The 14,842-nt window shown below is 41.6% G+C and overlaps 1 protein-coding gene and 1 pseudogene across 1 annotated transcript in view; one reads left to right on the forward strand and one right to left on the reverse strand.

The window, feature by feature from the left end:
* TMIE (transmembrane inner ear) overlaps positions 1 to 11,224 on the reverse strand; it is a 32,792-nt gene extending 21,568 nt beyond the window's left edge. Inside the window, exon 1 of the mRNA XM_074199023.1 lies at positions 11,108 to 11,224. Coding sequence (XP_074055124.1) covers positions 11,108 to 11,224 — 117 coding nt within the window. The remainder of the gene's footprint in view (positions 1 to 11,107) is intronic.
* LOC141494909 (small nuclear ribonucleoprotein G pseudogene) lies at positions 9,083 to 9,313 on the forward strand (annotated as a pseudogene).
* Positions 11,225 to 14,842: the final 3,618 nt, after the last annotated feature.

Below are 14,842 nucleotides of genomic sequence, written 5' to 3' on the forward strand. Positions count from 1 at the left end.
TCCAGATTTCTCTCTTTTCCTTTCTCTTCATCTCCACCTTCCAGCCTCTCTGGCTTCCTTCAAGCATCCCCTAAAATCTCACCTTCAGCAGGAAGCCCTTCTTGGTCCCCCTCACACTTGGATACTATCTCCAGTTTACTCTGTCTCTATCTTGTAGGCACATTATTCTTTGCATGTAGTCTTCCCCTGCTATTCTCCATTAAATTGTGATCCTTATGAGGGCAGGAGTTTGGTTTATTGCCTTTTCCCCCCCAGAACTCAGCACAATGAGAGGAGGTATTTAATAAATGCTTGTTGATTTGATTTCCATCATCTATATTGCTCCTAAAAATTCAAATTTCTTTGATTAATATGGGAAATCTTTTTTGAGAGTTCATCAAACTAGTCCCGCCAATGTCTCTTGAACACATCATGCTCATTCCTGCCCACCATCTTTGTTTAGATGCTTCCTTGAAACACCACCACCTCAGATCCCAATCTATAATACTTTGCCAACTCATCTCCCCTTATCCAAATCTGACCCCATCTTCCAGGGCCCATTCATCTATGTAGTTCTCCTTCTTCTATGGAGACTTTTTAGTCATTCCATCTCATACTAAGCATTTTCTCCTGCCTTTTCACCTATGTAGAGAGCAGAGAATAAAGGCAAAGTGATCAATTAGAAGATATCAAAATGTCCATCCAAGAGATGAGGAAGACCTGAGCTACAGTGGTGACTTTGTAGGTGGACCACATTGGTTGGTAAGTCAACTAATGAAGACACCAAAGGAGGCAATGCCAGACATGGGAAATTCTGAGTTGAGAAAGTACAGGATGTACTAAGGGGAAAGAAAATGGTTCAATTTGACTGATATAATGTATGAAGGTAATGAGAAAAGTCTGGAAAGGTAGGTTCATGCTAGCTTATAGAAGTTTTTATATACCAAGATAAGAAATCTAAACTTTATGTAGTGTGGTACCTATCTTATAGGAGCAAGTTCACAATACTTATTAACTATTGATTGGCAATGGATATAGCTGTATACTTAGTGTTAGGTAGAGCAGATTTCAAACACAGCCTCAGACATTTACTAGCCCAGTGACCATGAGCAAGCTATTTAACCTCTACTTGCCTCAGTTTCTTCATTTGTAAAAATGTGTCACCTAGTGGGATCCTTAGGCTTGCTTTAGTGGCCCTCTGTTTCTCTGTGAGTTTGAAACCACTGGCCTAAAGTTCTGGGAGACTTGTTCATCATTTCTTCTTATAACAACCGAGTGAATTCAGCACGAATATTCTTACCTCCACCTTACAGTGGAGGATAGCGAGAGCCAGAAAAGGAGAATGACTGACCCAAAGCCCCCTGGAGAGAAAATGGGGAGAGTTGGGTTTGGGGGCAGCTGAGTAGCACACACCCTGTAGATCCTGCCCCAGACTTTACTGCTAGGTGACCCTGGGTAAATGATTTAACCTGTCTCAGACTCAGGTTCCTCACTTGCAAAACGTAAAATCCTTCCAGGACTGTTAGGAAAGCCAAATCAGATAATACCTATAAAGCATTTGCAAACTTTGAAGCATTCTATATATTCTAGCTATTATTATTATTATTATTATTATTATTATTATTATTGTTATTATTACCCTGTGTTCTATGAGTTGGAGTCTATTCCCCTCCTTTGATAGGAAAGACTAGGAGAAATTGTGGCCTTGAGCCCCTTGGTGAAGGGGAAATGGAAAGATGATCAGAAGGAACTGAAAAAAATGAGGGAAAAAATCACAGAAAGAGGGTTTTATGGAGGATTTGCCTCTAAATAGGAAGGCAGAAGGAAGAAAGAGATGTGGTCTTTATAAACCCATTTACAGGTAATGATGCAGTTAGCCTGCATACAAGAACAAGCTCCTCCGAGGCCTCTGTTTTACTTCAGATGATGCAGTGCTGGAAATCCCAGAGCTGGGGAGGCCTCTGAGGGCATCTCAGTCAAAATGGACCTGAACAGAAATCCTGTCCATGTTCCCAACAAGAAATCATCTGACCCTATTGAAGACTTCTAGTTCCCAAGGAGTCCTTCTATTTTTGCATTGTATTGATTTTTAGAAAGTTTTTCCTCATACAAACCTATGTATATATGTATATGCATAATATATGAAATCTGCATTCCTATAACTTCTACTCATTGTTACAGTTCTGCTTCCTGGGTCCCAGGAAAGAAAGCCTGACCCTTAAAAACTGCTAAGCCATCCTCTCTTTTATAGACATACTTAGTTCCTTCCACTAGTTCCCTTATGGTATGATTTCCTTTCCATCCTTACCTTCCTTTGGATGGACTCTAGTTTTTTAATATCCTTCCTTTAGAGAAAAAAAAAAAGATGGGTGTATACGAGGGAGCAACTTCACATGAAGCTGCCTGCATGCTCCCCATCACCCTCAGTCTCAGCTTACCAGAACCTTGGACCCTCCTGCCCCTGGATGCTCTGACAGGTGAACTTTTGTCTCATCTTTCCCAGAACCAGGCCCCCACACCTGATTCCCTCATCTCCACATTAGAATATAAACTCTTAAGAACAGGTACTGTCTTACTAGCTTGTATTCCTATTTCTGGGATTTATAAGTACTTAACAAATGTTCATCTTACTATCTATGTCTGTATGTCTGTCTGCCTGTCTGTCCATCCATCCATCCATCCATCCAGCCAGCCAGCCAGCCAGCCAACCAGTCAGCTAGCAATCTAAGTATATATGTATACACATGATCATAGAGCTACCTACCTACCTACCTACCCATCTGTCTATCTGTCCATCTGTCTGTCTGTCTGTCTGTCTACCTACCCATCTATCAATCATCTATCTACCTATCTACCTACCTACATATATCTATCTACCTACCTATATCTATCTATCCACCTACCTATCAATCCATCCATTCATCCATCAATCTAAGTGTATGTGTATGTATATATATATATATATATATTATAAATATACACTTGACCATAGAGATGTCTGTCTGCTGTCTCTCTCTCTCTCTCTCTCTCTCTCTCTCTCTCTCTCTCTCTCTCTCTCTCACTCTCCTTCCATCTATCAATTATCTATCGATCACCCAATCAATTGATCAATCTGAGTGTATGTGTACACATGACCATAGAGCTAAATATAGAGATGTGTATAGTGTAATTCCTGACCAGATAAATGATTAGGTGCAGAGAAGTGTTTTACACAACAATGAATGCAGTACTGGTGCTGTATACATTTGCTGAACTGAATTATGTATGTATACAGGGTGGAGAAGGGGGCTCAAGGAGCCACTAGACCACTGGACCACTGAACAAAGGGCAAGGTATTACATCTAGACCTAGGAAAAGGTGGGGAGACCTGTATGGGAAGGGAGTCTCCTCTCTGCCTCAAGGACTAGGTCAAGATTCTAGCCCCACCTTGGGTCATTGGAGTCAGTCCTGCTGAGCCCAGTGATACCCCCTGCCCTGGGGGTTGGGACTGGACTTTTTAAGCTGAGCTGAGCCCAAGACCAATGAAATGAACCGGCTCAGATTTCAGCCTTCAATGAGCTATTCCCCCTCCCCGCCACCAGAATGGGTGTGTAGATCTAATTACAGGGACATTCAACCCCAGTACTCAGCTCTAGGGTCTGGCTCCAGAATCAGGCAGGAAAGGAGGAGGGATGGTGGGGTGGGAGAAGGGTGGTTAACTCTTGGTCCCCCAACCCGTACAGTGTGGTAGTCCTCATCTCTCCTTTTCTCCTCTTTGGCCCCCTTCTCCCACAATCCCATTCTGATCCTGGGTCTCTATTGGTCTATTTACCTCTTTCTGAGTCTGTTGGTCTGTCTTTCTTTGCCTTTGTTCATTTGGCTCTCACTCTTTGCCACTTGATGTCTCATTTCTTGTATCTGTCTCAATCTATGCCTTTCCATTTCTGCCGATCTCTTTTCTCCATGTCTTATCCTTTGTCTCTCTCTCTATAACTCTTTCTCTGACTCAATGTCTCTACTTTTCTCTCTTTCTCTGTATTTCCCTTTCCCTTTCTCAGTCTCTACTATCCCCACCCCCCACCCCCGGCTCCTAGTAGTTCTCTTTGTCCTCTTTCCCTTACTCTATTTCTCTTTCCACTTGTGTTTCACTGTCTTTAGCTCTGTGTCTGTCTCTATATGTCTCTCTCCTTCCATCTCTCTTCTCTCTCTCTCTCTCTCTTATTCCATCTATCTCTCCTGTCTCTAGCTCCATCTCTCCCCTTCCACCTTGGCTGAGCTCCACACTCACTTCCTTACCCACTGACCCTGTTATACCACCTGCCATCCTCCCCAAAATTTCTTATATGCCTCTCCATACTGGTTCTCTCTTTCCCCAGCCATTCTCACTGACCTATCTACCTACCTATCTACCTACCTACCCATCTATCTATCTATCTATCTATCTATCTATCTATCTACCTACCCACCCATCTATCAATCACCTATCTACCTATCTACCTACCTACATACATCTATCGATCCATCCATTCATCCATCAAAGTGTATATATATATATATAATATATATGTATATATATGTATATATATATACTCTTGATCATAGAGATGTCTGTCTGCTGTCTCTCTCTCTCTCTCTCTCTCTCTCTCTATATATATATATATATATATATATATATATATACCCATCCATCCATCTATCTATTGATCAACTGATCAATTGATTGATCTAAGTGTATGTGTACACATAACCATAGAGCTGAGATAGAGAGTCTAGAACTTCTAAGCTTAATCACATCCCACCCTTCCTCCATCCCTAAATGGAGGTCGCCCCCTAAATTGATGGTTCCCCAGGGTTTGAGATAGAAATCCTGTCCCTGGGCACAGGGACCTGCTCCCTTGCACATCAGGACCCATGACCCAGTCTCCTCAAGAGAGGTCCAACAAGGTAATTATGATACTGCCCCCTTCTTCCAAGGCCACCCAGATTTTGTGTTTATGAAGGAACCCAAGATAAGTGTGGTAAAGAGGTAGGTGAGCTAGCCAGAGAGGAAGACAAGAGTCCTGGGAAGTATGAGTTCCTGTGCTTCCCAGCATGGTGATGTGGAACAATTTACACCCCTCATCTCTCAGTTTCATCAATAACATTGCATTGCCTAATCCTGAGCATCCTTGGAGCTCTTTATAAATTTAAAGGTGGTAAAATTGCAGGCTACTGTTAGACAGGCAAAATGGAAGGAGTATGGGACTGATGGGGGTGCTGTATGTTGTCATTTCGTCCCTGTGCCTCAGTTTCCCCCTCTGTAAAGTAAGAGGGCTGCTCTATATGGGATCCAAGGCTCTTCTTGGTTCTAAATCTAAGATTCTCTAATCACACACCCCTGCCCTACAACTTCCAGTTCAATCTCTGGAATGTCCTGCCAAGCAGGAAAGGTTCTGAATATTTGGTTCAGCCCAACAAACATTGATTGTGGTCCTACTGTGTGCCTGTCATCAGATGACCAGTCTGAAAAGGGCTGAGAAGTGAATCACCAGAAGGCACTTGGTCACTGGGGTGCTTTTGGCTACTCTTGGAGAACCATCTAAAGCATGGAAGGTCATTGATTCCCTCTATTACCTTGAACAAATTACTTCACCTCTCTAAGGCCTCAGTTTCCTTCTCTGTAAAATGAGGAATTTGGAGTAGGAGACTTCTGAGTCCCTTCCAGTTCTACAGTTCTGGGACTGTATCCATATATCCAGGAATCTGTAGCTACATTTAAAAATGAGGACCTTCCCTCCTCCACCAAGGGTTTCTGTTTATGTGATTATATTTATTAATATTTACTATATTAGAAATTAAAGCATCTTAGTATTACAACTATCCTTTCCATATCATGATTTTCTTCATCATGGTTTCAATATAACATGGGTCAACATAAAAAATTAAATGCAACTATATTGGGAGTTTTAGAGAAGTGGCAAAATTTGATATGTGAAGGCCAGTAGATGCAGAACCTAAGCTCAAATACTTAACCCAAATTTTATAATAAGATACTATAAATACTCCATTAAAGAAAAAGTTCAGAGTTCTTTGATACAAAGGGAGGGCCAAAAATTTTTCCATAAATTTTCCAGATCAGGGGTGCTGGACCCCTAACTCCTACAATGTGGAAGAGATAACTGTATTATGAAAATGGTTTTGGCCTTCAGAAGCCCTTGAAATGGTCTCAGAGACCTCAGGATCCCAGACCAGATTCTTAGAACCACTTCACCATGAGAATGACAATAGTGATGGCTCAATTAGGCTGTGATTGTCTGAGGACGAAGATTAAGATCCTTTCCATCTGTAAATCTAGGATCTATTTCTCCCTTGCCTTTTTATTTCATAAAATACTCTGAACAGAGCTGGTTTTAGTAAATCTTTGCTAATTGATTGATGGGTTGTCCCTCATTTCCTTCCCTAGGCGATATCCCCTGTTTAGGTTTTACTGCTCCAATGTTGAAAAGGTTGTCTCATATCCCTCTGCCAGGAAAAAAATCTGGTAACATTTCTCAGATTTGGACACCTTGAAGGCTGAACCTAGAGGTGGTGACAGCTATTGAGTGGCATTGATAGCAAACTCCTCACCCCTTCCCCCAAGTTCCTTCACTTCTCTTCTTGATAAATACAGAAACAAATTATTCAAAGTGAATTGGTCTTAGAAGTATGTGGGGTCCAAAGAGCAATAAAACTGTTCATTCCTTTTGACCCAGCAATTCCAATTCTAGAATAATTCAATACAATTCCAATCCAGAATAAACCATAAAAATGGGGAAAGTCCCACATGTTCCTAGATATTCATAGCAGCTCTTTTTTTAGTGGCAAAAGAATTGGAAATTAAGGGGATGCCCATCAATTGGGAAATGGCTAAACAAGTTATGGTACATGAGAATTATGGAAGACTATTGTTCTATAAGAAACCATAAATGGTCAGACTCTAGAGAAGCTTGGAATGAATTACAGGATCTCGTGCTGAGCAAAGGGAGTGGAACCAAGAGAACAAATGTACACATCAACAACACATTGTGAGATGATCAACTTTGATGGAAGCAGCTCCTGCTAGCAGTTCAGAGAGATAGAACAACCCTATTAGACTGGGTATGGACAATGTTATCCCCATCCAGATGAAGAAAAACCAGACCAAAACAACAACAAAAAGAATCTTAATGAACATTCACTTTTTAAAAATTTCTCTTATGTATTTCTTTCCTATCTCATGATTTTCTTTCTTTTCCCTTTCTTTCCCCAATCCAAATTCCTCATACTGAAAATGACTTCTGTAAACATGTTAAACACAAATGTGTGTGTACAATATTAATCTTAGTTTTTTGCCACTGAGGCAAGGGGGGTGGGTGGGAAGAGAGAGTGGAGGGAAATTATGTAACTTATTATGTAAATTATGTAACTTAAAAATAAGCATATGCAGGTGGATGAATGTTGAAAAACTTTCAAAACATGTAATTGGAAAAATTAAAATAATCAATTGAAAAAAAATTTTGAAAAGGAAGTATGTGAGGAAAGTCACTAAACTAATTGTAGCCTTTGACCTAGCTGGCTCACCAACAACCATATATCCCCAATGAGGTTTGAATGAAAAAGGAAGATTCTATATGAATTCAAATAGTCATAGCAGCATTTTTTGTGGCAACTAAAAATTAGAACAAAAAGGGGAAAGACTGAACAGATCGTGGCCTCTGAATATAATGGGATACTATTATGTCATAGAAAATGACAAATATGAGTAGTTCAGAGAAAAATAGGATGATATATTTGTACTGATGTAGAGTGAAGAAGAGAATTTTGCTTCACTGATTTTCTTTATGACAAAAGAAGACAAAATTCAAATATTGCTTAGTTTAGGAAGACGGGGGCAAAAGGTGAGACTAGTATAAAAACAATAGGTATACATGAAACATATTTTGAAATTGAAGGTCATTGATCATAAGAGATGTCTCTGAACCTTGGATCCCAACTCAACCAAAGATTAAGAGGGAACCCAAGAAACCAGAAGAGCAGCACCATTTTCTAGAGGTCATAAAGGGGAGGCTGGATGGTCACTTGTCAGGGATATATTAGAAGGGATTCCATTTTACATGGAGGTTGGACTAGATTCCTTCCAACTCTTTGAGATTCTGAATCTATGAATTAAGGGAGAAGATGGTAGAGTTTTAGGACTGCTGGAAAAAAGCATCCATCTATTGACAGAGAGTCTTTGGGGCTTGCCCAGGTTTGATGGAGAACCTACCTGAGGGACCAGACTAGGTCACTGATTTTTTTTATTAAATTAAATCAATTTATTTTGTTGCATTTTAAGTTCTGAAATGTCTCCCTCCCTCCCCACCTCTCACTAGAGAAGACCACCATTTGACACAGATTTTTAAATATATGTAAGGTCATACTATGCATACATCTATTTATCAGTTCTTTCTGTGAAAGTAGATAGCATCTTCCTTCATGGGTCCTTTATAATATTTACAATAACTTGGTTATTAGCAATTCTTCAAATAATTTTGATTTTACTGTAAATACTATATATACTGTATGCTCTTGGTTATGCCAATTTTACTTTTTTATGTCATGAAAGTCTTTCCACATTTTTCTAAAATCAACCACCTCATCATTTCTTACAGCACAGTGGTACTCCATCATAATCATGTACAACAACTTGTTTAGTCATTCCCCACTTGATGGGCATCCCTTGAGCCACTCCTTTCTCATAAACTTAAGGTGGTGGAAGGAGGATTGGACAGAAAATATTGATGTCTTAGGGATATCCAAAAAAAAGTATGTGATGGAAAACTTGTTTAGTCAGAGAACAAGCTAAAGGTCTCTGTATTGGAGGGAGGTCTAAATGAGACTTCATCTGGTGGGCTGGACCTGACTATACTCTTTTACTCTAAAATGGAGAAGCCCAAGTGGAAGTATGCTACACAACTTGGGGGACTGGAGTAGAGGTTGGGGGTGGTATGGGGTTGGAGGAATGTCTATTCCTGATCTGGGAAGCCTCATTCTGCCAGACATAAACTAGCGTCAGTGGCAGCAAGGGGAGCGTGAACAAAGCCGAGGTTTGCCCAGGGAGAAGACAAAGGGCCGCAACTGAAATAAAATGAGCAAAGCGCACCTACCCGAGCTAATAAAGTTTACAGACAAGAAGCTATCATTGAAATTAAGTGGTGGGAGGCATGTCCAAGGAATATTGCAGGGGTCTGATTCATTTATGAATCTGGCGATTGATGAATGTGTAGAGATGGCACTGGGTGGGTAATAGAACAATACTGGAACGGTGATAATCTGAGGAAACAGTATCATTATGTTAGAAACCTTGGAACAGCTGTAAGGAAAGAAGCACCATAAATGCCCTGGGTCTCCAATTGTCCTTTACATTTCCAAGAGCCTCTTTTGTTTTCTTTTGATACATAAAATTAGTCATTGTATATTCTTTGTTTAACTTTTTGAAAATAAACTTTTTGTAAGATGTTAAAATGCTTTCTTTCTCTTGGGTCCTCCTAAAAGGAAAATGAAATAGGAATGATGCCTCTTCTTTATTCTTCTTCTAATTTTGTTTGATACTACAGGTTAAGGATAATCAGCAAATTTAAAAGTACTGTTAAACTGAAACCTGGGTATTTATTTAGAATATTAATACTGTGGCCATTTTGGCTTTTATATTCTATTTACATTTCTACACATAAAATAAAGACACTGGCCAGAGAAAAAAATTTTCTAACATGGAACTAGATTGTCAAGGAATAAAAAATAATTGCCTTCCCAATAAGACTGTCCTTACTTTCTATGACGCTGGACCTCCCTTAATCTTGCTTTTATGTTGAGTCTGTGGTCTCTCTTTCCCAAAATTTTAAAAGGGAAAGATCTCCTACCCTTCCCATTCTTTTAAGACATGCAACAGTATGTTACAAGTGGAAAGAGAAAAAATAGGATTTTTGCATTGTAAGGAAAGAGAAATTATATAGTCCAACTCCTTCTTTTTATCATTGAGAAAACTGAGACCTAGAGAGGTTCAATAACTTGCCTAACATGACTTAAGTTGCCTTAAAATGGCAGATATGAGACACAAACCCATATCCTCTGATGACACATCCAGTTGTCATTAAATGTCACTAAATCCTCTTGCCTTGAGTCTTAGTTCTAAACCAAGAAGCTATGGGTAAGTGACTTTCCTTGCCCCATCCTTAAATCTGGACAATGGACCTCGGCTCATGCTAATCAATCCCAGAGGCATAAGTAAAGTCCCTTCTAAGCCTGGCATTCATCATAGAGCCTTGGGAAGGGCACTAGGCTTGGAGCCTGGAGATCTGGGTTTGAATTGTGGGTCTGGCCCACCCTAGCTGGGTAAATTGATCTTGGGCAAATTGCTTCCCATCTCACCTAACCCACCCCCTCTATCTGGAGCCAGACCAGACTTCACATCCCCTCCCCGCCCCCAGACATCATACCATTTTCCCTGATGCCTTGCATGCCCCACCACCTCTCCAACTACTTTCCTCCTCTTTCTCTGGGAATAGTAATTCAATCATTGACTTCCAGACCAGAGCTGCCTTCCAGAGCCACCACTGTCCAGAGGTGTGGTCTCCCTAGTATTTAAGCTCCCTGAGGACAGGGATCTGCTTACTTTGGGGTTTGCCACCCTAGCACAGAACCCATCGCATTGCAAGTATTTAAATACTGCTTCATTCATTTATCCATCCATCCATCCCTCCCTCCATCTATCCATCTCTGGATATCTTTTTCCTAACTGACAAAATGAGGATAATAGATGCGCATTTCCATCCTTAGGGAGCTATTTTGTGGAGAGTCTGTTTTGGGAAACCTTAAAGTCCCATAGAAATGGAGAGCCTCTCTACGACGATGCTGTGACCAGGAAGTCAGAATGCAAGGGGTTCTCATTCCCAGCCTCCCTCAGTTTTGGGGTTCCAAGTTCAACTCTCCCCTAAACTCCAGATTGGGACAGCAACAGGCAGCCTCTATTCTGGCCTCCAGGCCTGGGATTAGCCTGCCCACCTGCCCTCCTCTCTGGCTCCTCCAGGGTGGACCCACCAGCCCCAAATCTCTCCCAACCTGTCTCCCTCCCCCTTCCCTTCCTTCTTCTGGGCTTTCCCTCCATCTGTCTTACCTCTACCAGCTGGCTCCCTGCCAAGGCAAAAACCAGAGAAAGGACCCCGAAGCCAAGGGCTGAAAAGGGGCTTGGGAAGGGCTGCCGCCTCCTGATCTTCTTGTCTGGTTCCTCCATCCTGAAGCTCTCTGGCCGGGTGGCTCTCGGATGCCCACCCTGCACACCTCACCACCCACCAGAGCCTGGGCCTGCCCTGTGATGAAGAGCCTCAGGGGGAAGGCTGGCTGCTTCCCAGTCTTGGGCTATCTCCCCCACCTCGCTCCTCCCCCCACCCCACCAGCTGGCTCTGTGGCCGCCTGCCGCCTGCTGACTGTCCAGCGGCTCTGGCCCAGTGGGGGTGGGGAGAATCATTTATTCATCAGAGAAGTAGAAGGGTATCCTGTTCCCCAGGAAGGGGGGAGGGAGCTGAGGAGAGCATGGGAGAGTGATTTATGCCAGAAGATGGATATTGGCTATTGAGGGGATTTAAGGCAAAGATAGGATGAGGGTAACATGACAGTATGGGTTCAAGTCCCAGTGTGTGACCTTGGACAGGTTCCTCCTTCCTCTGAACCTCAATTTATATAACCAAAAAAATAAAAATTAAGCCCTTTAGACTAGAAGCTTTCTTTGGAATAGGAAATTCTGTGTTCTATTGAGTTTAGGGTCTGTCAAGGGCTGATGGTATATTCTGTGTTCTAAGCACTCTTTCAGGGTGACTATTCTGTTATATTGTCTAAGCTCCAAGTTTCTTCAAGATTAGACATTTGATGTTCTAATTCCTCAGGTTGTTTCCAACTCTACATTCTATGATATTTTTTCTAGGATCCCACTCACTTCTGATATTATGAGTTTTGGGCCTTAAGAAGACAAACTACCCCAGCCAAAGCTGGCCTTAGGAACTTGGAGTCCAAGGGCTCAGGGTTCTCTGTTCTCTGAGAAGCCCTTCTCCACAAAAGAGCCCCCCCCGCCACGGTTCAAGACCCCAAGGGTCTGACATGGTGGTGAAATGTGACTACAGCACCCTGCAAGGAAAAAGGCCCTGGGGCTGTCCATGTCTCAATTAGGGTGGGGGGTAGGTAAGGGGCAGGAAGTGCCACTGCCCATGGCTCTTTGTTCCTGAATGATAGGGGGGGAGCCTGTGACTGGTAGTCATGGCAATCAGCATCATGCACAGAACTCTCCTTGGCTGTCCAATTGCAACTTTGGTCACCCTGGAACCTGGCCAGGATTCTTGAAAGGAGAGAGGGCAAAGGATGTAGCAGGAGCTCAGATAACTCAGGGGACCCACCCAGCAGAGTCTACACAGACTGGGCAGGGAAACTCAGTTGGTTGTACAGCCTGGAAGATAAATTTCCAGGCAGGATTCACCTTGGGGTCAGCCAACTTTATGGAGAGATTCACTCCAAACCCTACCACTCACTGAACCCTAATCCTAGTCTTAGACTGGTCCTTGAAGTCAGAATACTGGAAAGAAATTCTGTCAACATAGCACATATGGTGGCAAAAGTGTTGAGACTCCTCATTAATCCTTGATCATGAGAAAATTTGTCCAAGAGGGAAACCCATGGAGCTTTTAATGATAAATCTGTATTAAAATGTGTCCATATATTCATTTGTATAAAATGTGTATATATGTATATACAGGCAAAATATACAAAAATAATAAGAGGCAAAAGGGCAAAGTAGGCTATTATGTAAAAATTTTTTCTCCAGGAGTGCTCAAGTGGATCCAGCCACACAGAGGCTCCCATTCACTGAGAGATGGATTCAAATGCTCCTAATGGTTCGGTTCCACTTCATTTTTGTCTGAAGTTGCTGTATGTTGTGTTTCTCTGAAAGACCAGCTCATGTATGGAAATGTTTCTTTCACTATGAGCAGAGATTAAATGACAGAGTGTAAGTGAAAAATTTTTTTCTATTTTAATTAAAATAATTTTAAAAGATTTAAAAATAAAAGCTTGTTCTTCATCGTTTCCTTGTCATCTTGATCTTTTTGCATGATTTTTTTAAAAAAAAATCTGGAATCTGTATTTTATTGTTTTATTTCAGAGTAACACCATTATGAATTAAAAATTAAATTATAAAATGTGGTATATAATTTTTTTTAAAAAGGACCAAAACAAAGGATATGCAGAGGCAATTTACAGATGAGGAAATCAAAGCAATCCACAGTCATACGAAAAATTGCTCTAAATCATTACTGATTAGAGAAATGAAAATTAAAGCATCTCTGAGGTACCACTTCACACCTCTCAGATTGACCATTATGACCAGAAAGGACAATGATCAATGTTGGAAGGGATGTGGGAAATCTGGGACATTAATAAATTGTTGGTGGAACTGTGAACTCATCCAGCCTTTCTGGAGAGCAATCCAGAATTATGCCCAAAGGGCAATAAAAATGTGCATGCCCTTTGATCCAGCAATACCACTACTGGGTCTATATCCTGAAGAGATGATGAAAAAAGGGTAAAAACATCACTTATACAAAAAATATTCATCTGTTTGTGGTAGCAAAGAATTGGAAATTCAGTGAATGTCCACCAATTGGGGAATGGCTGAACAAACTGTGGTATATGTATGTCATGGAACACTACTGTTCAATTAGAAACCAGGAGGGATGGGAATTCAGGGAAGCCTGGAGGGATTTGCATGAACTGATGCTGTGAGCAGAATCAGAAGATCTTTATATATTTTAACAGCAAAAAGGGGGTGATGATCAACCTGTTTTTTCCTTTTAAAGATTTTATTTATTTTGAGTTTTATAATTTTCCCCCCTAATTTTGCTTCCCTCCCCCCACCCCCTACAGAAGGAAATTTGCCAATCTTTACATTGTTTCCATGGTATACATTGATCTAAACTGAGTGTGATGAGAGAGAAATCATATACTTAAGGAAGAAATATAAAGGTTGCAGACAGCCCCAAACTGTCCCTGATTGTTGCGCTGATGAAATGAGCATCAGTGCAACAATCAGGGACAATTTTAGGGGATCTGTGCTGGAGAATACATCCAGAGAAAGAACTGTGGAGTTTGAACAAAGACCAAGGACTATTACCTTTAATGTAAAAAAAAAAAAAAAGGTAATATGTAATTTTGCTATCTTTTCTAGCATATTTTTTCCTTGAGGATATGGTTTGTCTCTCAACACATTCAATTTAGATCAACGTATACCATGGAAACAATGTAAAGACTATCACGCTGCTTTCTGAGGGGCAGGTGGGGGAAGGAAAGGGAGTTGGGGCCGGGAATTGTAAAATTCAAAAAACAATAGAAAGGTACAAAAAATATAAAAAGGATCAAAAGAAAAAATTGATCCAGGACTAATTAGGAAGCTATTGCAAAAAATCCAACTAAAAGGGGCGACTAGGTGGTGGACAGAGCCCCGACCCTGGAGTCAGGCGGACCTGGGTTCAAATCCGGTCTCAGACACTTAGTAATTACCCAGCCGTGTGGCCTTGGGCAAGCCACTGAACCCCATTGCCTTGCAAAAACTAAAAAAAAAAAAATCCAACTAAAGGGCCAAAGCTAGGATGGTATTGAAGGGAGTGAAGAGAATGGTATAGATATGAGTGATGAAGATAGAATTTGTGAGATTTGGGGAAGGAGGGGGAGGGGGGGAGTTGCAGTTTGCCGGGCCCACTCCCCCGCAGGTGGGCACTAAGCAGAAGCGCCCCTGGCGCGCAGGTGAGGCGCCCGTGCGGCCCCCCGTGCGGCCCCCCGTGCGGCCCCCCGTGCGGCCCCCCGTGCGGCC

This window comes from Macrotis lagotis, chromosome 8, assembly GCF_037893015.1.
Source record: "Macrotis lagotis isolate mMagLag1 chromosome 8, bilby.v1.9.chrom.fasta, whole genome shotgun sequence".
Taxonomy (NCBI): Eukaryota; Metazoa; Chordata; class Mammalia; order Peramelemorphia; family Peramelidae; genus Macrotis; species Macrotis lagotis.